At 49.7% G+C, this 25,837-nt stretch overlaps 1 protein-coding gene across 5 annotated transcripts in view; it reads left to right on the forward strand.

Annotated features, from left to right (window-relative positions):
- PLEKHM1 (pleckstrin homology and RUN domain containing M1) overlaps window positions 1-25,837 on the forward strand; it is a 61,050-nt gene that overhangs the window by 25,934 nt on the left and 9,279 nt on the right. For 2 of the 5 annotated variants that reach the window (XM_074979290.1, XM_074979291.1), the window contains exons 4-10: window positions 2,445-3,071; window positions 5,354-5,798; window positions 11,034-11,274; window positions 12,233-13,147; window positions 15,975-16,120; window positions 18,151-18,344; window positions 20,288-20,351. In XM_074979290.1, coding sequence (XP_074835391.1) covers window positions 2,445-3,071; window positions 5,354-5,798; window positions 11,034-11,274; window positions 12,233-13,147; window positions 15,975-16,120; window positions 18,151-18,344; window positions 20,288-20,351 — 2,632 coding nt within the window. Of the gene's footprint in view, window positions 1-2,444; window positions 3,072-5,353; window positions 5,799-11,033; window positions 11,275-12,232; window positions 13,148-15,974; window positions 16,121-18,150; window positions 18,345-20,287; window positions 20,352-25,837 lie in introns of those variants that run through there. The other 3 variants (XM_074979292.1, XR_012642730.1, XR_012642731.1) reach the window with 3 other exon arrangements.

Genomic DNA, 25,837 nt, shown 5'->3' on the forward strand with positions numbered 1-25,837 from the left:
CCCTACTTCGAAGTTGAACGTCGAAGTAGGGCACGTGTAGACGATCTGCGTCCCACAACATCGAAATAGCGGGGTCCGCCAGGGTGGCCATCAGCTGAGGGGTTGAGAGACGCTCTCTCTCCAGCCCCTGTGGGGCTCTATGGTCACCGTGTGCAGCAGGCCTTAGCCCAGGGCTTCTGGCTGCTGCTGCTGCAGCTGGGGATCCATGCTGCATGCACAGGGTCTGCAACCAGTTGTTGGCTCTGCTGATCTTGTGTTGTTTAGTGCAACTGTGTCTGGGAGGGGCCCTTTAAGGGAGCGGCTTGCTGTTGAGTCCGCTCTGTGATCCTGTCTGCAGCTGTGCCTGGCACCCTTATTTCGACGTGTGCTACTTTGGCGTGTGGACATTCCCTCGCAGTGCCTATTTCGATGTGGTGCTGTGCAATGTCGATGTTGAACGTCGACGTTGCCAGCCCTGGAGCACTTGTAGACGTTATTCATCAAAATAGCCTATTTCGATGTCGCTACATCGAAATAAGCTACTTCGATGTAGGCTTCACGTGTAGACGTAGCTCTAGGGAGTTTACTGTAATATAATGACCCTGTACTTAAAATTGTAGAATTGACCCCTTATCAATGAAAGGGACCTATGCACAGTGGTGCTCTCCCCTGTAATAGTTACAGTAAGCTTGATCATAAAAGAGTTTTTATTCAGCATAAACAGTAGAATTGACGTGGTTATAAATAAACAGACAGATTAAAGTAGTTACCAAATTGAAATGAAAAATAAACACATAGCTAGTTCTAACTTCCCTGAGAGATGTATTGCATACATGTTCTTACCCTATACACCTGATCTCATGTCAGGTAAAATCAAACCAGAGCTGTTCTTTGTATCTGATTTCGATCAACAGCCTTCCTAGTGCTTGGTTTCCTCCTAGGAGGCATTAGGCAGATTCCAAAGATGGCTGAAGATGAAAAACTGGTAGCTTCCCATTGCTTAAATAGACTTTTTGAAAGGGCAGGAAAACTTTGCTTTACACCCCCTCATTTCATGGAAAAACACTGGATCAAAATGGGTTTTGGTACCAGGTGATAGTGTCACTTTTTTTTTCTAGCACAAACCGTTTTCTAGACTTACAGAACAAATGAAGTTGTTTGCAAGTCACTAATCATTAGGGTTGGGGTGCCTGTAATGACCCTCATTACTGTTATTTAAAACTATAAAGACACATCCTCTGTATTTCTAACGTCACATAGAAAAATAATACATGCAGAGAAATAAAATATTCAGATGCAGCAGATTGTAACATTAAAATTGATATGTTATATTAGGTATTTTGTCCAAAACATCTTCAAGTTATGCATATTTGTATTCACAAGCCAGCGTACATAAAGCATGGGGGGAAGGGTCCATCACACACATTTGGAAAAGAAAGCCATTGTGAGTCCAACTATTTTTTGTGACTCAGCAATTTTTGCTGAAATTTGCAGTATTCTGCAAATGGTTCATATTAATTCCCTCAAATTATTTAAGTTTGCCAGTTGCCATTGCGTACATCCAGCCCTGACAACAGAAAGTGCTCTCCTGACAACTAGCTAAGAGCAGCAAGGACGGGAGCATCTCCCCATTGTTGCAGAGGAGAAGCAGTGGGAGATTTAGTCCTGTAGAGGAGAATGGCGATGTGAGGCAAGTGAACTCCGTTAGTCGGGGGCTACTGTGGCAGTTTATCCAAATCAAAATATTTTGGCTTTCAAGAGTCTAGACTTTTGATGCAAACCAACATTTCCCTCAGAAAACAGATACTTTTTGTGGGGAAAAAAAATTGCAACCCTCATTTTCTGTAGAAAAACCATTTCAGCTGAAAACTTTTCACCAGCCCTATTTGTTATCCTTTTGGAAAGAGACGTGGGGTGCATCGATAACTGGAAATGCGCAGTGTCACTGCACTGGTCAAATGGCAGAATACTGGGAAATGCAGGAGTTAGGGTTCCCTTCAGAGCAGGCCTGCTGGGGGTGGGGTGGGAGAGGGGAAGGCAAAGGGGACCACTGCCCCCCATCCAGCCTTTCAAAGGGGCTTGGAACTCTGATCGCTGCTTTGGCAGTGGTGGTGGCCCCTTTGAAATGCCATGTCAGTGCTGTTCTGGCTGCTTGCACCTGTGAGTGAGTGAGGGGTGCAGTGCTACGTTTTGGACAGCACCGAGGGCTGACTGCTCTTGGCCCTGCCAGTCCTGCCGTGCAGAGCCAGGCCCTCTCCCATTATGCCCTGGGGCGCATGTCAGCTGCTTCAGTACATGCCTGTCTCAGCTTCTGCCCCATCCTGGGGCTGCCTCTTTCCTCCCTTGGGTGGGGCTTCTCCTGACCCCCCCCCCCCCCAGCAGTCTGTGCTGTCACAAAGTGAATCTGCCCTTTCCCTGGTCTGTACGTTGCAGCTGTTAACATGTTGTTGTCTCTCCTCCCCTAGAAATATCATTTTTGAGCTGGAAAATTTAAGTTTCATCAGCACCGATGTGGGGCGCTGCCGGGCCTGGCTGCGGCTGGCACTGAATGATGGCCTCATGGAGTCTTATTTGAAGTTACTGCTACAAGAGAAGTCCAGGCTTCCTGAGTATTATCAGACCTCAGCTCTGCTGCTGGACACTGAGGAATGTGAATTCCTGCTTAGCTTCTTGCAGGGGTTAGCTTCCCTGACCTTCGAACTGTCCTATAAATCAGCCATTTTAAATGAATGGACTGTGACTCCCTTATCCCTGTCTGGTCTGTGTCCTGCTCTGGAGCCTCTAATATCCTCCAGTTCTGAATCCCAGAGAAAGGAGTCTCTGGGTTCGGCCTCTCATTCCTCTGGCTCTGATGAGCTCGAAGTGCAGCCCAGCATATTGCCCATCAGTCAAAACGAGGACAGAGGTAACCTTACCTGCTCCACACTCAGCCTGAACACGACCGGCTCGTCCCAGCTGTCCTCCAGCCTGGGCTCGGATGGCCTCCTGCAGGCCAGCTGCGCTAGAAGCCCAGACAGGTCTGAGGAGCTGCTGTCCTGTGACTCCGATGTAGGGACAGCAAACACAGAGGATTTAGACAGATCTCTGCAAGAGTGAGTATCTGAGCATGCTGCTAACTAAGGGTCGCTTAACCTTCCTCCTGCCCCACAGGGTGCATTCTGTCTCTGGAAAGCAGAAGCTTTATCACTCTTTATCGCTCTGCCCTACCTCTGTCCTTTACTCAGGGGCTGGAAAGGCAAAGAGAAGCAGGGCCACAAAGCTTGGCTGGAGGCTTCCTGCCAAGTGCAGAGACAGGAGCCTAGGTCCACAGCAGTCTGTGGAAGGAAGGTGCCTAAATCTCTTTGAAGGTGTGGACCTGCCAGATGAGGCTTGTCTGCTGTGTGTCCAGATGCTCCTGGGGGTGACTGACTTACTCACTGACACCCTTTTCTCCTCCAGTAGGAGTCCAGTGAGGTAATGTCTTCCAGATGGGCATGAAGTTCTTTTCAGGCTCTGCCAGGAAAAAACATTTCTGATTTCTCCAGTAACTAGAAGAGCAGCTCTGTTTGCAGCCTGTAAACAGCTTCTTCACCTCTTTTTAGCACTGTCAGGACAGAGACAAAACTGGAAACAGTAGGACCACAAATGTTTTTGCTGTCACCATGCAAATTAAAATTGCATTGTCTCACCTAGACCTAAACAGTCTAAGGTTTGGGATGTTGTGTCTGTCTCAGCAAATGTGTGCTTCTTGAGTTTGCTTTTCAGATGAGGCTGTGGACAGAGAAATGACTCTGTGACTGGTATCAGCTATGTTTAAATTCCTGACAAGAAGTAACCTAGAGAGCCTGCAAAATTGCAGAGACTGTTGTTGGATTTGATTCTGCCTTGTGTGTTATCCTGATTACAATATTGTCACCTGGTTTTAGAGTATAAAAAATTAATTTCCTGAGCTTGTGCTGAAAGATTTGAGTAGGTGAATGATGGAAAGATGTCTGATTTGTTACGTTGAGATCAAAACTGAGAGCAAAGGAGCATGAAACAGTCCCTTATCTGAGCAGAGCACTGTTGCTAATTACCTTTTACAGCCATTAATGCTTATTTTTATTGGAAATTTGACACACAAACCACAGTGGGTCACGTGTTTTGTGATCAAAACTGCGATGTGTAATCCTAGGACATGTGCACAGCTCTTTTCTGTGGGACCTACAATAAATGGCAGTTAAAAATAATGCCTCAGGAGTGGTGTAAAAGCAAAATCTCAAGTATATTCAGGGTTGGAGTGGTTGAAAGAAAGCATCCATGCTGAGAGCCAAACCCTTTAGCTGTTCAGGGCTTGAACACTGTGATACGGAAAGCAAATGATTGGTACCTAAATACTTATTATAATTATTGGTACCTAAATACTTATTATAATGAATGAGGAGTTCTTCCATTTTGACAAGAAGAGCCCATCTCTGACTGGGCAGGAAACACCTCTGTCCAGCCCTCAAGCTAGACGTCATGCCTCATCTCCAGGAAATTCTAACCAGCATGTGCAGGGCTTATCACTGGCAATGTATCATAATTGGCAACCGTAGGCAGCCACAGTGCTGTGATGTCACAGGGGCTGGGTGCACAGCGCCTTCCATGGAGAAGAGTCCAGTCACGCTAGGAAAGATGCAGTTTGATGGGGCAGTGGCAGTATTTCTGCTGCCGCTCGGCACTCTGGTTTTCTGGGCCATCGGGAACAGAAAGCTTGAAGAGTTGATTTGCTGGCTCCACCACTCCATTTCTCCCCCTTCCCGCCAGCACTTTGGTAGCTGGTATCTGTTCCCAGCTGCATGATTTGGTAGCTCAGCTCCCCTCTGCCAGGAGCTCTGGTCATCCATTGCTGGCAGGATTGGTTGCTTTTCTAAAAGACATGCTTGAGTTCCAGCAGAAAGTCAGGGAAGCCCTGGACCTGTGTTGTGCAGGAGTTCAGAGTAGATGATCATGATGGTCCCTTCTGGCCTAGGAATCTGTGAAACAACGGCAGTGGATTTATTATACCCTAGACCAGTGTCCCCTGTAAGCTGAGTGCTTGGATGACACCCAGGAGAGATTCAGGGATGATTAGCAGAGCACCCACAGCTGGCAGCAGGCATTGTTATTGGTAGTACACAGAACAAAATTTATTCTGCGTGTGCATGGAAAAATGTAGCAGGAACATTGCCCTAGAGTAGACAAATGGCCTGGGTATATGATTTAAGACTGTATGGTTCTTCAGAGGCTGAAACCACAAGGGGCTTAATTTTGTACTAGATGTGATCATTCAGAGGGCCTCTGGGAACTAATGGTGTTGTGTAGTTTCTCACTTGGAGCTGGTTTTGTTCAGTCTATTCATTTTTTAAAAAATGTGCTTAAACTCTGTTGCCAGGGTATTGTCTGAATTTGGCAAAGCACAGCAAATCCCTGACCCTACTGAAGGACATCTCGTTCCTAACCGATCCATGTCTGCTGTCCGGCAGCCTGCATTTTCTCCTACTCTCTCCAGAGCCACTCGTCTGCATTCCAGTGTACCAGCAGAGAGCATGCCTTATTCTGCCCTGCTTTCTGAAACTGATAACCCGGGGTCCACCTGCATGTATGAGCCAGCTGAAACCAGTGAGATACCAGCACCACCTTCCCAAGTTACAGGAATCCAGTTGTCTCAGCCAATTGTAGTGCACAGAGATGATGCAGACAAAGATTCATCCCAGCAGCTTTCCGTTATTAACTCAGAAGACAAAAATGACACCAGTCAGACAAATGGTCCAAAGAAAAGCCAAGAGGATCGCAGTCCCGTGACAGAAATCTTCCTTTCACCAGTGACAACATGTCCAGTAGGTGTTACAATTATTCTTTCTTGTTCTCAGAGCTTCACAGCTGGGGGGAAGTGGTTAGGAAGCACAAAAAGAACACGGTGTTCAAACTGATTGAGACTTCCAGGTTGCTGGACCTTTAAGGTAAGCCCCATATACAGTGGCTTTTGGTCTTTTTGTCACTCTGATCATGATCAGAACTATTGCTACACGTGGTGCATGTGCACAGGTTCACTAGAGTTGTAAGGAAAAATGTTCCTTGCTTCGTACATGCTTTGCTGTAGCTGAAAGTCCCAATGCTGCCCGAGGCTTTGGAGAAGTCAGTACTGATTAAATTACCCGGCAAATGCATCACCAATGCTTTCAGAGCTAGGCAGCCAGGTAAGGACCCAGCATATGGTAAGCACCTGCCTCCAGGGCAGGTAAAATACGGCCCCAGGGCTGGATGTGGCCCACCAAGACTCTGAATCTGGCCCAGCAGCCCACAAGCTCATTCAAAGTGTCTGGCTGCAGGGAGCATGTGCTTCTTTGAGCACTGTGCGCTGTGGGAGGGTGGGAGAAGAGGGTTTGTGTGCTGCCCCCTTCCCAGCACAATCTTGCAGCTCCCATTGGTCAGAAACCAACCAGTGGGAGCTGCAAGATTATGCTGGGGGCGAGAGCAGTGCTCAAAGACTCTCCCTTCCCAGCCCAGTTCACGCTGTTCAGAGAAGCACGTGACGCCTACAGCTGGCCACTCTAAGCAGCGTGCAGGTATGGGGCAGGCAGAGAATCTGCCTGAGGGACCTATGGGGTATCCCACCTTGATCCCCTCACACCCAGATGCCACAGTGCCTTCCCAGGTCTGGCAAAATTTTTAATCTGGCATACCCTGCCTTGTGGGTTATCCTGGGAAGGAGCAAGGCTAAGGGAGTAAACCCTGACAGAAAATCCGGAGGGGAGTCCTAAGGTGGTTCTGTGCCAACTTCTGGCATTGACCCGGCAACTCCTGCAGCTGAGCTGGTACCAGACGTAGAGGTTATCCTCTCCTTCGGACTGTATCAGTAAAGCCAAGAGGGGGACACTGGCATCTGGGCAGCCTAGGGTCCCAAAAATATTGCCCAGGCTTGCTCCTGGAGAGGTACTCCAGCATTGCTGAACAGCATTGAACCAACATGGGAGGTAACAGATACTGGTTATAACCTCTTGCTCGACTGGCGTAGAGAACGAGCGCCAGGGGTTGCCTTTGGTGGTGGGAGAGATCATCGCATCTCACTGCACAGTCACCGCCCGCCTCAAGCTACGCAGCCCCCAGCCAGTAGGGTACTGTCCCGCCACAGTTCACCTGCCTCACTGAGTGCGTGAGGCGTAACGTTCCCAAACCTGACAAGTGACTGAAATTTGAGCACCAGGCAAACCAATAAGAAAATCAACAAGAAAAGGAAACCATCAAAGTTTTAAGCTTGCTTGCTGGAATGTGCGGACCATGCTGATTGGTTTGACTGAAGATCTTCAGGACATCAGCGACACCCGAAAGACCACGGTCATCAATGGGGAACTGAAGAGGCTCCAAGTTGACATTGCTGCTCTGCAAGAGACGCGACTCGCAGATTCAGGATCTCTAAAGGAAAAGGACTACACCTTTTTCTGGCAGGGTAAAGCCCAAGAAGAACCCAGGGAGCATGGTGTTGGCTTTGCCATCAGAAACACCCTTCTACAAATGGTGGAATTAGTCATGGGCGGGTCGGAAAGATTCCTTCAGGTCATACTTCAAACTTGCGCCGGTCCTGTCCACCTGATCAGTGCTTATGCTCCAACCTTTATGCCACACCAGAAGTAAAAGACAAGTTCTATGATGTGCTTAGTGCTGCCATAGCGCAAATACCTGCTCGCAAACAACTGTACATTTTGGGTGACTTCAATGCAAGAGTTGGAGCCGATCGTGACTCATGGCCTTCCTGCTTAGGCCGCTTCAGTGTGGGGAAAATGAATGAAAACGGACAGCATCTTCTCAAACTTTGCACATGCTACAATCTGTGCATCACAAACACATTTTTCCAAACCAAGCCACAGAACAGTGTGTCATGGACACACCCACTCTTGAAAAATTGGCCTCAACTAGACGTGGTCATCGCTAGACGTGATAACCTCAAAAACGTCCTTCTGACATGCAGCTGTCATAGTGCCGACTGCGATACAGATCACTTGCTAGTTTGCTCCAAACTCAAGGTGAGACCCAAGAAGCTGTACCACTCTAAACCAACTGGAAGGCCCTGCATTGATGCCAGAAAGACAGCAAACTCAGAGAGAGACGAAAAGTTCAGAGAGACCCTCGAGAAGAATCTGCACAGGAGCCCTGGGGGTGCCGATGTGACATCCAGATGGCAGCATCTGAGGGGTACAATTTACAACACGGCCTTGTCGGTGTTTGGAAGAAGAGCTCGAAACACAAACGACTGGTTCAAAGCTAACTCCGATGAGATGATTCCAGCCATCGAAAAGAAGTGCGCTGCACTCCTGGAGGACAAATGCTCACTGAGCCAGAGTACCCTTCAAGCACTCAGAGCAGCCAGAAAAACAGTACAGCAGACAGCCAGGCGCTGTGCCAACAACTACTGGCTCGTGCTATGCAGCAGCATCCAGACCAGTGCTGACTCTGGTAATCTCAGGGGAATGTACGAGGGCATCAAGAAGGCATTAGGACCCACCCAGAACAAGATGGCACCTCTGAAATCCAAATGTGGTGAAGTCATGACGGACAAAGCCAAACAGATGGAGCGTTGGGTCAAGCACTACTCCAAGCTGTACTCACGCGAGAACAATGTGGTTGATACAGCCCTCAGCGCCGTCGAGCTCCTACCGGTAATGGATGAACTGGATCAAGAACCAACTGTGGACAAACTGAAGAAAGCCCTCGACAGCATTGCAGTAGGAAAGGCCCCAGGCCAGGATGGTATACCACCAGAGGTAATCAAGTGTGCCACGGACACCCTCCTGGAACCCCTACATAAGCTCTGTGCCTGTGCTGGGGAGAGGGAGAGGTTCCACAGGATATGCGCGACGCTAACATTGTACCCTTGTATAAGAGCAAAGGAGACAGAAGTGACTGCAACAATTACCGTGGAATCTCCCTCCTAAGCATCACTGGTAAACTGTTTGCTCACGTCATCCTCCGCAGACTCCAGAAGATTGCTGAGAGGGTGTATCCCGAATCACAGTGCAGATTCTGCGCAGAGAGATCTACTGTTGACATGGTCTTCTCTCTGAGGCAGCTGCAGGAGAAATGTAGGGAGCAGAGGAAGCCACTTTATATAGCCTTCATCGACTTGACCAAGGCCTTCGACTTGGTCAGCAGGGATGGACTGTTCAAACTGCTCCACAAGATAGGCTGTCCACCACGGTTACTCAAGATGATCCAGTCTTTCCATGAAGACATGAGAGGAACCATCCAATATGATGGCACATTATTGGATGTTTTCAGCATCAGGAGCAGCGTCAAACAAGGATGCATCCTTGCTCTGACATTGTTCGGGATCTTCTTCGCGCTCCTCCTGAAGCATGCCTTTGGATCTTCAACAGAGAGATCTTTTTGCACACAAGATCTGATGGGAAACTGTTTAATCTTGCAAGGCTGAAAGCGAAGTCTAAGGTGTGGGAAGTCCTTATCAGAGATATGCTGTTCGCAGATGACACCGTTGTGGTGTTACAGACAGAAGACCAGCTTCAGAAACTGCTGGATCAATTCTCCAAAGCATGCAAGGACTTCGGGCTTTCCATCAGCCTAAAGAAGACAAATGTACTTGGTCAGGACATTGCTGAACCTCCATCAATCAGCATTGACAACTATTCTTTAGAGGTCATCCATGAGTTCGTTTACCTCAGGTCCACCATCACTGACATCCTGTCATTGGAGATTGAGCTAAATAGGAGGATCGGAAAAGCAGCCACAACTCTGTCTAGACTCAGCGAGAGAGTGTGGAATAACGTCAAGTTGTACACCCACACCAAATGCAAGTCTACAGAGCCTGCATCCTCAGCACCCTCCTTTACGGCAGCTAGTCTTGGACCCTGTACGCTCGCCAGGAAAAGAGGCTGAACATCTTCCACTTGCGCTGCCTCGGGCGCATTCTTGGAATATCGTGGAAGGACAGAGTGCCCAACACTGCCATCCTTGAGCAAGCTGGAATCCCAACCATGCACACCCTCCTCAGGCAGCGGCGGCTCCGCTGGCTTGGCCACGTCCGCAGGATGAATGATGGAAGGATCCCAAAAGACATCCTGTATGGCGAGCTAGCCTCTGGCAAAAGACCTCCTGGACACCCCCAGTTGCGCTACAAAGATGTTTGCAAGAGGGATCTCAGGGAGGTAGACATCGAGCCGGACAGCTGGGAGGAGCTGGCAGACAATCGCAGCAGATGGAGGCAGGGACTACACAAGGGCCTTCAGAAGGGTGAGATGAGGATCAGACAGCTAGCAGAGGAGAAGCGAGCCCACAGAAAGCACGGTAAGGACCTGCCAGACACCCACTACACATGCAACAGATGCAGCAAGGACTGTCACTCTCGTGTGGGCCTTCACAGTCACAGTTGACGCTGCAAATGATGATCCCAAATGAAACTATGAAGGGCGTGATCCATAGTCTACATAGACTGAAGGATGCCTACTACTACCAGATTAAAGAGGTTCCAGGGAATACTAGCTCCTTTTTTTAAAAGAAAAGTTCGAGTGGTGATCCTGGACATTACAGTGATTAAAAATAGACTTTTCAAATGCCTACATTAACGCAGTAGGGGCAAACAAATGGCTTCTATTAATAGAGACAGTCCTCCTCTAATCTACTACAGTGTGAGGCCAGCAACACAATGGCTGAACTGGGCACATTCAGACTGGAAGTAGCATGGAAGGTTAAGTAGGGTGGGTTAGCAGTTCAAAGAGTTTACCTTCCTGATCTCCTGGAGAAGAGTTTTTTTTTTTTTTTCCAGTTAATGACACAGAACAAGAAGAGAGAGCTTGTCACAGCCATGTGATAGGGTACGACTGGCCGACTGAGGTAGAGAGAGCTGCTAGGTAGAGAGAGCTGCTTGAGTAGCTTACAACCTGCCATTAAAATGTGAGTAGGTGGTTAGCCGCTGGCCCTTTGTGCATTGGTGTGTTCACTGCATTTTAGACTTGTGAGCAGTCCCACAGAAGGTAGGGGTCCCACTCCGTGCCAGGCAAAGCATGGGGATGTTTACAGGGTCCTACCCAAAGCTCAATAATTAAGTTCTTTTTTTTTAATAGAAGCGAAGGAGCTGGATCTCAGAAGACGATTTCTACAGGCCTTCTCCAGAAGGGAGCAGCAAAGGCCTGACTGATTCCAATGGGCCCTCTCTGGAGGGGGCTGGAGAAGGCCAGGCCACAGAACTCATCAGTGCCCTTGATTTGGAGGAGCCCTTCTTGTCCTCTTTGAAGACTGGAAAGCCCAAAGTGTCCCCTGGCCAGGAGCAAAAGGGCTTCCGTGTTATTCATCGCAGGCAGATCGGTACGTGCAGTCATCCACTGGGGGTGCCTAGTCAGTAAGGAGCTGAAATCAGTTTGTTCTGTCTGTTAACTGCTTTGAAGATCCTCATGGTGAAAGAAGTGGTTTACTCCACGTCCTTCTGATCAGACCAGTTCTGAGCATGTTTAGAAGGCACCGAGACCAGTAGTAGCAGCTTACACAGGGTTGCTGAGCCCATATTAACAGTGGTGGGAAATACTTACAAAATTTCTCTAGTGTAGACAAGCCCTAAGAGCTACCTTTCTCCCCTGTGGCTCAGTTGTGGTCACTGACGTCAGTGCAAAGTGCATGCTGAGCTATAGTTCTGATTGGGAAGTTTTTACATGCTTGGGCTGTGGCCACACTTGGCCAAAACTTCGAAATGGCCATGCAAATGGTCATTTTGAAGATTACTAACAAGGCGCTGAACTGAACATTCAGCGCCTCATTAACATTGGGATGCTTCCGTCTGCAGCACTTAAAGCGCCGCTTTCGAAAGCATGCGGCTACACGGGGGTCCTTTTCAAAAGGACCCTGCTCCTTTCGAAATCCCCTTATTCCAGCGGAGGGGAATAAGGGGATTTCAAAAGGAGTGGGGTCCTTTCAGAAAGGACCCACATGTAGCTGCGCCAAGCCGCGCGCTTTTGAAAGCAGCGCTTTCGAAGTGCCATGGCCGGAAGTGTCCTAATGCTAATGAGGCGCTGAATATTCAATTCAGCGCCTTGTTAGTAATCTTCAAAATGGCCATTTGCATGGCCATTTCGAAGTTTTGGCCAAGTGTGGCCACAGCCTCAGTGTACACTGGTACCAACACAAGGCCATTATCTAACAGATTCAGCTGCATCTACTGAAGATTTTAAGGTTCTTTATTTGCATGCTCATGTGAATTATTCATTGGTTTTGCTACACTGTGTCTACCAAACTCTTCCTGGTTTTATGGAAATGCCTTGTCTTCTCAAAGGTCTTTCCAACCCGTTCCGAGGCCTCCTGAAGCTGGGCACCTTGGAGAAGAAGGGGGCAATGGGCGTCTGGAAAGAGTTCTTCTGTGAATTATCTCCTCTGGAGTTCCGCCTATTCCTGGACCATGAAGAGCGGATTTGCACTGAGAATTACTCTTTGCTGCGTTGTGAGTCACTGGGGCTGGTTCATGGTGATGGGCGGTTTGAGCTGGTGTTCTCTGGGAAGAAACTGTGCTTACGAGCTCCTTCCCGAGATGAAGCTGAGGACTGGTTGGACAGGATACACGAGGTTCTCCAGAAGTGTCGGCCTCAGCAAGAGGAGGACTGGGAGACACTTGACTGTCCAGAGGATGACCTTGAAGGACACACTGTTGGAGTGCTGCTCAGTGACTCAGCTGCTTTGCTCCAATCCAAGAGCGCAGCTGGAAATGCCTATGATTGGACCTCTTCTCTTGCACCAGAATTAGATGCGCTTAAAGAATCAGTTCTTTATATGGATGTAGATAAAGCTTGGGCTCCATTTATTTTTTCCTTGTCGTTGGAAGCTTTAAAATGCTTTAAAGTAAGAAACCATGAAAAGATACTAAGCAACAGCTATGGCATTGAGACAATCCAAGACATTCTTCCCGACCCCAGCCTGGGTGGGCCGGCGTTTTTCAAGGTTATAACCTCGAAAGCCACCTTGAAGCTGCAAGCTGAGAGTACTGATGCTGCTGCAGCATGGAGAGGGCTTGTCCGTAGAGTGCTAACCTCGTATCTGGAAACCGCAGAGGAAGCACTGACGCTCGGTGGCAGTTTGGATGGACATTCACAGGCCATCTTAAAAAACACTGTAAAGGAAAATGGCTTCTTGTTACAGTACCTTGTGGCCATCCCGGTGGAGAAAGGCTTGGACTCCCAGAGCTTCATATGCGCAGGTACGTTTTGGCTTTTGTGTGCATACTCAGCCTCCGTGAATAGGCCTGCACTGTTAATGGGGTATTACAGCTGAAAGTCATGGCTAAGACCTGTGGCATAAACTTGGGTAAATCCCAAGGGGCAGGTGGTTGAAGACAGAAGTGCATGCTCGAAAAGATCAATATTCCAGGGACAGAGAATTCATTTTTACAGCTTTATGAGTGTGACAATCATATGATAAGTATCAGCAGTGTGGCTGAGTTAGTCTGTATCTTCAAAAACAACAAGAATTCCTGTAGCACCTTACAGACTACTAGATATTTGGGAGCATAAGCTTTCATGGGCAAAGACCCACTTCATCAGATGCAAAAGATCTGTTACTCTATAATTGTATTATGTAAAACATTCCTTTACCAATATTCATATTCATTTAACATTAAACATTCATTTAAACAATAAATTCCTTCTAACATACTAAGTAATTTGGATTTATTAGAATAGCTGTCATTGTTTTTTACATAAACCTTAATTTAATTGCTCTTTCTGTAGCACAGTAAGTTGATGAAACTTGAAGAATCCCACCAGCCTTCTCTGTGCCGCGCTGATAACGTTTTCTGTGTCTTGCGTGGTTTTCAGCACTTTTTTTTCACTCCTCTTTTATCTCTTTCCCAGACAGTCTCTAGCGCGCTCAGGTGTCTGTCTTCATTTCTGGACTTCAGTTCCTCCTTTCCTTGTCCCGGGTATTCTGCTGATGCTGATAGATGGAAGCAGCAGCCTGAGGGTTTAGCAATGCCAGCCCAACTTTCTGTCTCTGGCAGGTGGGACAGCCTCTTTCTGATCTTTGCTGTCCTCTGTCTTCTGTCACGATAGAGCTCTTTCAACTGGCTGATTTGGAATCTAGACTTTCCATCAGGGCTTGTTTGCTGGCTGCCAGGAGCAGCTTGTGGTCTATTTGTGCTACCGCAGGTTGGAAGAGGATAGGAGTTTAGAGAGAGCCCCTGGCAGTCTGTTACATGAGACTTGGCACATGCAGTCCATGGCTCTTGCTCTGCTTGCAATACATTCATCTCTCCACCTGCTCGGCAATGCACACAGCAGCCTGTTCAGCAAGTTCCATCACTGACCCCAGCAAGGGTGAGCGGTTCCCCGTTTGACTCACAACCCACCGTTGTTTCATATGTGGGATGGGTCTAGCAGTAAAAAATCCTTAGCCACAGTCTCACCAAAATGAGCAGACGGGGGAGACTAAGATGCAAGAATCTAGATTACAGGGTTTCCAACAGCTCCTTCTGAGTGTTTCTACATCCCTGCCTGAGCCTGGACATTTCTATATTGAGCCACAAAGGAGACTGTGTGTTTAACCTTACTAGCCGGTCATGTCTAAGGCACATCTTATCCACAGGGAGCATGATTATCCATTGGAGTGACTTACCAAAGTGGTGCTGAATTCTACTTCTCTGATGTTGAATTGGCAAGGAAGGATTTGGGCCCCTGTTGCTGAGTTGGTTCTCCAGGCTCACAGGAGTAAGATGCAGCATACTGGGATACAGACAAGGAACAGCTCTGCTGAGTTTGAAGTGCTTATTGTTTACCTAGTTGCTTTACAGAGCAGCCCCATCGTTCAAGGTGGCACTAAAACACCAATTGTAACCAAATACAAATATTTCCCCTGTTAGTTTAATAGTGCTTCACTCTCACCTTATCCATTTCATTCTCCATCAGAACTTTTAAGCCCAGCAACAGGTAGCTGCTTGGTTGGAAACATATTTGAATTTAGTAGGTCAGTCTCCAGTCATTCTTGCAACAAAAAGGCCAGGGCTCTCCCATCAGATTACTTCATAGGCCCATGTCCTCCTGGTGTTCGCATGTGGGACAGGGCAGGAGGGAGATGTGACACTGGAGACACCTGCCAGTTGGATTTCGTGTTCCCCACACATCCCCTGCTGGATGTGGAGCTGGCAAACAGTAAGGTCTGTGGCCCACACCTCCTTGGTAGCCCATGGCCTCTCTGCCTTTTCTTGGGGCTCCCCAGAGAACAGCCTTCCCGCTAAGCAGATTTCTTTGTCCCTACCTGCTCCTTCTAGAGTAGACTAAGGCTTTGTCTTCACTGTACTTTTGCCAGTAAAAACATACCCCAACCAGCAAAGTTTCACTGAAAAAAAAGTGCCAGAGTGTAACGCTCCCCTTGCTGGGACTGGTTATCCTGTGTGCAGGAAAGCTCTCTCCCCCCAGCAAAAGAGTGGCTACACTGCATGCCTGACAGTGGCAGTGCTAGAGCATCACAGCTTTGCAGCCATCAGGTGTGCAGTGTAAGTGTAACCTGCGAGTGCCTCGTCTTCTGTTTTCCAGGAAGTAGTCTCACACACCTCAGCAGTGGGAGTCCGTCACTTTCCTTATTGCCTTGTGGTCACCATGTGATTGTATTTATTTTAATTTTCTTTTCTCTGTAACTGCTTTAGTCAGCTGGGGCACTTTGGGGAAAACATCAGAGAACTTTGATTTCCTGTCTCCATCTTCTGGGCCTGTGAGCCCCACTATAGAGCTGAAAAAAGATCTGATTCTCTGGGATGTGCACTCTTCTTCCTTTAGCAGGTCAGTTGCCGCTGTTTCTGGGAGCTCCCTCTAAATCTCCATTGCTGGATTCTTCTGTGTTACTTTTTCTGGTTTGATCTTCTTATTTTCTCCTGATCTTTCTGTGGCCTTGAACCGCTGTGCTGTAATGATTAGAGAGTGACCCCACAAAGTGTGGTTCCAGACTTCCCAAGGTCTGTGCTGTTTGGCCCCGTCTTCAGAGGTGAACTGGGGTTTGAGGGTTTGCTGTGCTCTCACTGTTCAATCTCTCTTCAGGCTGCTCCAGACAGATTGGATTCAGTTTTGTGAAACCCAAACTTTGTGCGTTCTCTGGCCTCTATTACTGCGACAGTTGCCATCAGGACGACGAATCTGTGATTCCATCACGCCTTATCCACAACTGGGACCTGACTAAAAGAGCTGTAAGTCTATTGCTGGTCCAGGCAGGGGCTGCCCAGTTCTTAAAACATCCCCCCCTGCTCCCTGGAAAGACTGCTGTAGTCCTGCGGTCTACTCCTGGGGCAGGAGGGAGTGGAAGCCAGAGGTGATTCTACTCCTGTATATGGCATTGGTGAGACCAGTGCTGCAATGGTGTGTGCCATTCTGTCATCCATGCTTGCAAAAGGATGTGGAACAATTAAAGAGCGTGCAGAAAAGAAGCACAATAATAATTTGAAAGCTGGACAAAATGCCTTACAGAGCGAGCTGGGGCACATCTGTTTAGTTTTCAAAAAGATCAGGAAGTGGACTGATTACACAGGGTAAGTATCTTCTCAGGGAGAAAAAAAGCAAGCAGGGAAAGGCAGAAGAGCCCATGGCTGAAAATTCAAGCCAGACAAATTCCAGTGTGAAAGAAGACACATTTTTAACAAATAACAAGCTGTCCTGTAGCACGTTAGAGACTAACAAATGTATTAGGTTGTGAGTTTCCCTGGGGAAGATCCACTTCCTCAGATGACTACACAATTAGAATCCAGGGTTTATATAGTGGGGTGGGGGGTAGTGGGAGGAAGGAGGAAAATGAGGGGTTACGTGTCACTAGGAGGACTAGTAGATGAAGCAAATTAAGTTGAATAGAGTGTACTCCACTCCCGCAAATATCAAAAGTGGGGAAATTGCCCTGATAATGCATAAGAAAGCTGAGATCTCTGCTAAGGCCTATTTAAATGTGTCAGATTTGCAAATTAATTCCAATTCAGCTGAATTCCTCAGTAATCTAGTGGTAAAATTCTTTTGTAGAAGGAGGGCTACTTTTAAATCCAGTATTGAATGTCCTTGGAAGTTAAAGGGTTCCCCTGTAGGTTTATGTGTGTTCCAATTCCTGATGTCAGATTTATGTCCATTCATTCTTTGGCGCAGAGACAGCACAGTTTGTCCAATGTACATGGCAGGGGACATTGTTGGCACATGATGGCATGTATCACATGAGCCCCTGATGTTGTGGTTGCTGTCCAGTGACAGCTTCACCAGTATAGGTGTAGAAACAGATCTGGCAAAGGGGTTTATCTCAGGGATAGGGTCCTGGGTTAGTATTTCTATAGTATGGTGTATGGCTGCTGGTGAGTATTTTCTTGAGGTTGGGTGACTGTTTGTAGGGGAGGACAGGCGTGTCACCCAAGGCCTGTGAAATGGGGGACCATGTTCCCAGTATAGGTTGTAAGATGTCAATTTTACCACAAGACTACCAAGGGAGACAGCAGAATTAGAATTCACTTGAAAATTGGACACATTTAAATTAGGGCTTAACAGAGATCTCAACTATCTTCTGCATTACAAGGGCAGTTCCCCCTGCTTCGCAGGAACAGCACACCTCCTTCTAAACTTAATTTTCTTCATCTACTGGTCTTACTAGTGACAGGGAACCCCTTTTTTCCCTCCTTCCTTCCATCCTCCCCACCCCCAGTGGATAAACCCTAGATTCCAATTGCTCACTCCAGTCATCTGAGGCAGTGGGTCTTACCCACAGAAGCTCATGACTCAATACAAATGTTAGTCTCTAAGGTGCTACAGGACTGCTTGTTAGATGTGAAGCTACAGACTAACACAGCTCCCCTCTGAGACATTGTGAATTGTGAGGGTGATTACACTTTGGAACAAGCTGCTGTGATGGGGGGGGTTCGCCACCTTCTGGAGTCTTCAGATTGTTCCTCGATGCCTTTCCAGAAGATGTCCTGGAGCCTGAATGAAATTCTCTGGCCTCTGTTACATGGAAGGTGCAATGATTTTATGGTCCCTTCTGGCCTTAGAATCTGCAACTCAGCAGTTTTGGTGCCTAGTTAGAGACTGTTTCTTTCTCCTGTGTGTTTTCCTTTTAAACTTCCTTTGTGGACAGGCCGTGATCCAAGGCCTGCTGGAGTAACAGTCCCTCCATAGGGAACTCTTCTGTAGATTTCAATTTGCTTTGGATAGGGCACGTATCAATAACTTTTTTTTTTTTTTTTTAATATTTTAGGTCTGTCGACGAGCTGTCAAATTCCTGAATCAAATCCGCAACCATCCCTTAATCAACCTGAAGTTGGTGAATGAAAGCCTGTACGAGCATGTGGAGCAGATGGGTCGAATCTGTAGAAGCAGAGAACAGCTAAAGCTACTTGGTGATTACCTTATAATGTGTCGCAGTGGGGCCCTGAAGGAGCTTAGCAAAAGGTGAGGGCCTTCTCTAAACCTTCTCAGGCACCCCAATCTTGCTGCAAGCCTGGGATCAGCCCTGAACCTTGCTTCCTTCCTAACCAGCATGGCTCTCTCTCTCCTCCCCCTGGTCTGTCCTTTCCTCAGACAGAGAGGCAGCGCCTTCAGGGCACAACTTCAGGTTGATCCACAAAGGATATGTAGGGCTAGATAGCCCGCAGCACCAGGTAATCTAGCCTTCGGTCCAAGGAGAGGCTCTGTCTGGTTCTGGAGCTTAGCACTAAATGAACTCACAGGTGCTAGGATCTCCTGGGCTTGAATCCTGACTCTTCTACCCGCCAGACAGTGGGATCTGGGGCAGGTTGCTCTTCCTTAACCGTGTAAAATGGACATGATGATAGTTGCTCACTTTGGGGGAGTTGGGGAGGGTTTGGTGCACGCCGTGGGTAAATATCCTTGGTAAGTGTGTAATACTGTGTAAGTGTTGCCTGTGGTCCTGCTGCCTGCTCTGTGCCTTCCAGGCAGGCTCATTTCACCAATATGGTGGGTCAGAAATCGCCTCCCTTCTCAAATCAAACATGACTGAAAGCTGGGGGTCCATACACCTGCCTCCATTAGATAGGGTCCTGCCCCTTGTACTCCAACCAGCTTTTCTCTAAGTACCAGCTCTGGGGCTGTCCTGGCAATAGCTCCTGCAGTTACTGTGGCCTGCCATATAGGGTTTGTTTCATGTGCAATCTCAGCCCCTATCCAAAGCTCTGGGCACCCTAGAAATACATTTAACCCCCCAAAATACAGGCGATGCAAATTAAAAATGAAACAATGCAGCATATTCTGCCTCTCTCCTCCACGACACCCCCTCTGATGGCTGGTCCTGTCGCCAGTGCTGCTTCAAAGCCCTGCATGCACTTCCTGCTAAACAGCAGTCCCGTCCTTAGTGTGGCCCCCTCTGGTAATCTAGTCATGTCTCATTGGAGTTGGCACTGTCCTTAAAGCCAAGGCTCCCAGAGTCCTGTGAAGACATGAGTCTCAGCTTTCTTGTTTAAAGCTTATTGCCCTCGTGGCTGAGGCGAAAAGCTGAAAAAGCAATGCCAAAGTCCCTACAGAGAGGGGAAATTATGAAGATCATGAATTTATGTTTTTTTAATCTCCTGGTTTTTAAACCAAGCCGATGACTTTAAGCAGGTTGAACCACAACTCTTGGCTGGTAGGGTCCAGCAACACTTCCTCAGCAGCCTCAAGGCTTTGCCAGCACCTCCTTCTCCCCCACCCCCAAGAGATGGGTCCGAGGTTACTGGAAAGCCGAGAAAGGGGAGCTGTACTGGTTCTTTGGAAGCAGAGCGCTCCATAGGAGAGGGACCTCACTGAACCCCACCCCAGCTCTACCGAGGGGCGTCGCCTGATCACAGCTACGGCAGGTCAGGTGGTCCCAGGCCATTGGATGTCAGAGAAGGGTCACTTCTCACCAGTTCACTGGGTTTCTCCAACTCCCACTAATCCAGATGTCCCCCTGGTTTGCACTGGGTGCTGGGGACAGGTTTGACAGCTCCAGGTGGACTCGGCAAGTTTTGAGCAGGTTCTGGAAAGGCTGTGTGATAGAGAGGTTCTGGAAAGGCTTTGTGGGTTCCCATTTCCATCCGCTATGTGTTGTTTTACAGCAGTTTCTGACCCGCATGTTAAGAGATGTGGGGAAAGAAGTCCTGGTAAGGAACTAGCATCCAGAACCAGGCAATCCCCTGGCTTGAGAGGAGACCACTGGGTACAATTACATCCGAAATCTGCTCTCTGACCACCTCGGCCCATTTTAAGCTTCACTTTATGGGAAAAGACTCTGGGACCGAGACCAGTAGGATCAGAGATGCAGTCGTCAGAGTCCCGTCATGTGTTTTGCATCCCCCTCGATGTCCGTTTCAGATCTGGTGAAACGTGTCTGATGTTATTTGTTTTGTGTTTCTTTGGAGACTTGATCATCGGAACTATCTCTTGGAATCGCCCCATAAATACAGTGTGACTGACCTGAGACAGGTGAGAGCTATGACTCATTTCTTTTTCTTTTTTTACTGTGTCACTGGTGACAAGTTTTGGTTTCTCTGCCTGGAATGGAAGCTGAAACTGGGACGAGTTTGGCTAGTTATGAGGACTCAAACAGCTCACTTGGTTCCTTCATTCCCTTTGCTCAGCATCTCTCTTGCCCTGTGTGCATCTGTGGGGTACAGGCAAATGGGGTTTCATTCTGCATACAATATGTAAGGCTAACATTCCATCATGGGTATTTTTAGGAAAAGTGATGGCCATGTCGGGGCAATTTTGTGCTAAACAAATACCCTTGACTAAAATTTAGATGCACCAGGGAACAGAGGGGGCTTCTGCAGCTGCTGCTTTGGGGTGGGGAGGGGCCTGCTTCAGAGCAGCACCTGGGTTCAGTTGCTCTAGGGTTATGGTTAGGAGCCAGAAGTGCTGGAAGGTCCCAGAACCCATGACTTTAGTTACTTCCAAGTAGGACACACAGACGTAATAATACCCACCTCACCTGGGCTCTGTTACCTGGAAGATCAGTCCAGGTTAACATACAGATTACGCAGTCCCAGTGTTCGCTCACTGCTTGTACTGCCCCGGCTAGCTGCCCAGGGATTAGCTGCTCCAGCATGTGCTCTCCCTCCCAGGGTGTGTTCCTGCCTCTTGTCTCAGCCTGTGGGCCCACTCGCTCCCCAACCTGCAGCTTCCTCTTCCTGGCTTGGCTCACCAGACAGGCCACTGGAGTCCTCCCCTTCTGGGCAATTCAAAGGCTTTCAGATCCCAACACCCTGTACCACTGCTCAGGGGCCAGCAGGGGAACCTACGCCTTCCTTTACACAGCCAAGGGACCCTGGAACAGGCAGCCAAGGCCTGTGTCTCCGTAGAACTCACTTCTGTTTCCCTGGGCTGCTTCCTGTGTTTCTGGCTTCCCCTTGTCTAGGTCTATCAGCTTCTTAACTCCCTTCATTCGCAGAGTATGATCAACCCTCTGCCTGCAGCCAGCCACCTGGGTACCACAGACCCCGTCCCAGCTCCCTGGCATCTCCTCCTGGTGCAGCTGAGGAGTTAATTGGCTTTCCTGGCCACCTTAACTCCTTCCAAGCCAGTGTGGCCAGATGCCCCATCACATGCATCCAGCCTCAAACCAAACCCTACACCTGCCCCCCTCCCTCATACAAATAGAGGATGAACATGGTTCAGAGCTGGCCCCAGTGGGCACCAGCACAGGTTTGTTGGATCAAGCTCCAGAGTTTGCAGGGCCCTGGCTGCAGCCCCGACTTGACCATTCTGGATAAATTGGAGAAATGGTCTGAGGTAAACAGGATGAAGTTTAATAAGGACAAATGCAAAGTGCTCCACTTGGGAAGGAACAATCAGTGTCACACATACAGAATGGGGAAAGACTGTCTAGGAACCACTACAACAGAAAGGGATCTAGGGATTATAGTGGACCACAAGCTAAATAAGAGTCAACCGTGTGATGCTGTTGCAAAAAAAGCAAACATGATTCTGGGATGCATTAACAGGTGTGTTGTGAACAAGACACGAGAAGTCATTCTCCTGCTCTACTCTGCGCTGGTTAGGCCTCAGCTGGAGTATTGTATCCAGTTCTGCACCACAGTTCAAAAAAGATGTGGAGAAACTAGAGAGGGTCCAGAAAAGAGTGACAAGAATGATTAAAGGTCTAGAGAATGTGACCTATGAAAAAAGGTTGAAAGAATTGGGCTTGTTTAGTTTGGAAAAGAGAAGATTGAGGGGAGACATGATAGCGGTTTTCAGGTATCTAAAAGGGAGTCATAAGGAGGAGGGAGAAAACTTGTTCTTCTTGGCCTCTAAGGATAGAACAAGAGGCAATGGGCTTAAACTGCAGCAAGGGAGGTTTAGGCTGGACATTAGGAAAAGGTTCCTAACTGTCACGGCGGTCAAACAGTGGAATAAATTGCCAAGGGAGGTTGTGGATTCTTCTTCGAGTGTCCCCGTGGGTGCTCCACATTAGGTGTTGGGCTCGCCCAGCGCCGCAGATCGGATCTTCCAAGCAGTTTCTGCCGGACCGCGCATGCGCCGGTGCGCGCCGCTCCCCCGCGCGCTCCCAGCCATGTGCGCGATCCGGTCCCCGCCAGTTCCTCTTAACCGCCGTCGGCTGCAGATGGAATCCAACTAGGCTAAGGCCAAGTAGCGTATTCAACGACTTTATCTGTTTTTCTTTAAAGTTTTTTTCAGGCACTTAGGCTACTACGAGTTAGCCGGTTGTTATTTTGTAAAAAAAAAACAAAAACAACGAACAAGCTAGCGGGACAGCTCAGCCAGTCCCAGTAACAAGCGCCGGAGGCCAGGAGCTAGGGCCATCAGCCCTCCTGCTAAGGCAGGCCATTGGATGTGGAAAACGGCACAAAGAAGGTGCTAAGTACCCACTTTAAAACTCAAAGACTCACCAACAATGTCCTCTTCAGGCTTTAAAAAAAAAACAAAAACAAACGTGAGTCCTGCCGAGAGGCGATGCCAGTGTCCGATGGGCACAGTCTATGCATAAGGTGCCTGGGGGAGTCCCATGTGGCACAGAAATGCGCCTTCTGCGCTAAATTAACAACCAGAGCACGGAGGGACAGGGAGATGAGGATAAAAATGCTGCTTCTTGATAAGGCCCTCCAGCCAGAAGCGCCGGAGCGGCCGCAGCAGGAGGGACCCTCTGGGGCCCTTAAAAGGAAAGCTGCCTCCCTCACTCCATCAGCGCAGAAACGGAGGAAAGTATCTCCAGCCCGATCCCTGCCGGCAGCAACAGCGAGCGGGACGGGAGGAGCAAGCAGCCCCCAGCCGCAGCAACAGCTGATCGGCGCCGGCACGGAGAGCCACGTGGAAACGGCTCAGCCTCCGATACTCAGCCAGCCACCCCGCACCGCAGGCAGCGGCACCGACCCCCGGGGAACCGGCAGTGCAGAGCGCGCAGGCACGCAGCCTGCCAGCACCGGAGGACACCGCACATGCGGCACCGCCCTCGAGCGTGCCGAGCTCGGTGCGGACGGGGCCGGAATCCCCTGTATGCTCCCCAGCCCGATCCCTGCCGGCAGCAACAGCGAGCGGGACGAGAGGAGCGGGCAGCCCCCAGCCGCAGCAACAGCTGATCGGCAGCGGCACGGAGAGCCACGTGGAAGTGGCTCAGTCTCCGATAATCAGCCAGCCGCCCCGCACCGCAGGCAGGGTGGCGGCTAAACAAGCGCCGGTACCGGCGGCACTGCGGGCAGCGGCACCGACCCCCGGGGAACCGGCGGTGCAGAGCGCGCAGGCACGCAGCCTGCCGGCACTGGAGGACACCGCACGTGCGGCACCGCCCTTGAGCGTGCCGAGCTCTGTGCGGACGCCGGAATCCACTGTATGCCCCCCAGCCCGATCCCTGCCGGCAGCAACAGCGAGCGGGACGGGAGGAGCGAGCAGCCCCCAGCCGCAGCAACAGCTGATCGGCGGCGGCACGGAGAGCCACGTGCAAGCGGCTCAGCCTCCGATAATCAGCCAGCCGCCCCGCACCGCAGGCAGGGCGGCGGCTAAACAAGCGCCGGTACCACCGACCCCTGGAAAACCGGCGGTGCAGAGCGCGCAGGCACGCAGCCTGCTGGCACCGAAGGACACCGCACGTGCGGCACCGCCTTCGAGTGTGCCGAGCTCGGTGCGGACAGGGCCGGGATCCCCTGTATGTCAGGGGCGGAGTTACCTCCTCAAGGGAGGGGGAAGACTGCACACAAGAGGAGGCATTGCAGCCCCTCTCCGCACAGGGCTGTGGAGTTGCTTTCTCACAGCCCTCCGCTATGTTGCAGACTCCAACTAGAAGGCAGGGGTCCCCCCCCAGCCTACCCGGAGCCCCCTTCTCCATTTCTGCAACCAGCCTCACCCTGGCTGGGACCACGCAGGGCATAGACACCATCGGCAATCTACTAGGGAAAAATCCCTACAAACGATCTCGTACCCCCGAGGGCAATTGCGACCGGGGACAGAGACTTAAGCATCTCAGGGGGGACTGGTTATGGAACCCCGAGATTTTTCCTCGCAAACCTCTAGTGAGAGGGTGTACCATCATCAGCAGGAACCGGAAGGGTCCAGAGAGACGTACCCCAGCGGTTCCTCGCTCTCCTCCCCGGATGAGGCTACGGCCCCGGGGGACGTCCATCCTCCGGACGATCTCAAACAGTTCCAAGAGCTGTTTTACGAGGGTGGCCTTCACGCAAGGCATCCAGACAGCAAAGGTGCAAGAGCAACACCATAAGCTCCTCAAAAATCTGAGACCTCCGGCCTCCTCCAAAATAGCAATACCGCTGATGACGCAATCTTGGAGTCTGCCACTATGATATGGCAGACTCCTGCGACTATTCCGCCTGTCCACAAGAGAGCGAAAAAAAAAAAAAAATACTTCGTGCCGACGAAGGGCATGGAGTTCCTGTTCAGCCACCCACAACCAAATTCTTTGGTGGTGGAGTCGTCGCAACGTGGGGGAACAGACAAACATGCCAAAAAGCTAGAGCTGTTGGGCAGAAAGGTCTACTCCTCCTCCACGCTACTGTTGCCAATGGCAAATTACGCAGCGCATCTAGCGAACCATAATTTCGACAACCACGTTAGGTTAACCTCCCTCATGGACTCGCTTCCAGAGGGCACGAAACCAGTGCTCAAGGCCATCATCCGAACATTTTATAACCAGTGGCAAAGGATCACCACAGACAAATGGGTGCTGGAGATCATAGCCACGGGGTACGCCATCCCCTCCCAGTTGCTCCCACCGCCATGACCTCCACCCGGGGCCCCACCTCCAGGAGGCCTCCCATGTAGCGAGGCTCAAGCAGGAGGTAGACCATCTCATGCTTGTAGGGGCAGTGGAAAGAGTGCCGGAGCAACTGCAAGGGAGAGGGTTCTACTCGAGGTACTTCCTCACGGGGAGGTCCATCTTAGATTTTCGAGGCCTCACCGGTACCTGCGCAAGCAACGCTTTCGGATGATCACAAACGCCTCCATCCTTACGGCACTAGACGATGGAGATTGGTTCGCAGCCCTCAACTTACAAGGTCCTACCGTTTGGGCTCTCCTCAGCCCCCAGAGTCTTCACCAAGACCTTGGCAGTGGTGTCAGCGTACCTGCACAGACGGGGTATTTATATTCCAGTATCTGGATGACTGCCTACTCAAAGGGGCCTCGAAGGAGGAGGTACTACGCATAATATGTGTCACAGCAGGCACGTTCTCTTCGCTCGGCCTGCTTATCAATCTGACAAAATCAAAGATAGACCCCACACAGGACATAGAGTTCGTAGGGGCACGCATCAATTCTATTACAGCGAGGGCGTATCTACCAGAGACTCGCTTTCGGGCCATCGGCTCCCTCGCGCAAGGCTTCACCTTCAGCCCTATGGTGCCGGTTCTGACGTGCTTACGGCCGCTGGGCCACATGGCAGCAGCGACGTTTCGTAGAACAGAACGCCAGGTTACACATGCGCAGCATGCAGCATTGGCTGGCGA

The sequence above is a fragment of the Carettochelys insculpta genome, chromosome 28 (genome assembly GCF_033958435.1).
Source record: "Carettochelys insculpta isolate YL-2023 chromosome 28, ASM3395843v1, whole genome shotgun sequence".
NCBI classification, from domain to species: Eukaryota; Metazoa; Chordata; order Testudines; family Carettochelyidae; genus Carettochelys; species Carettochelys insculpta.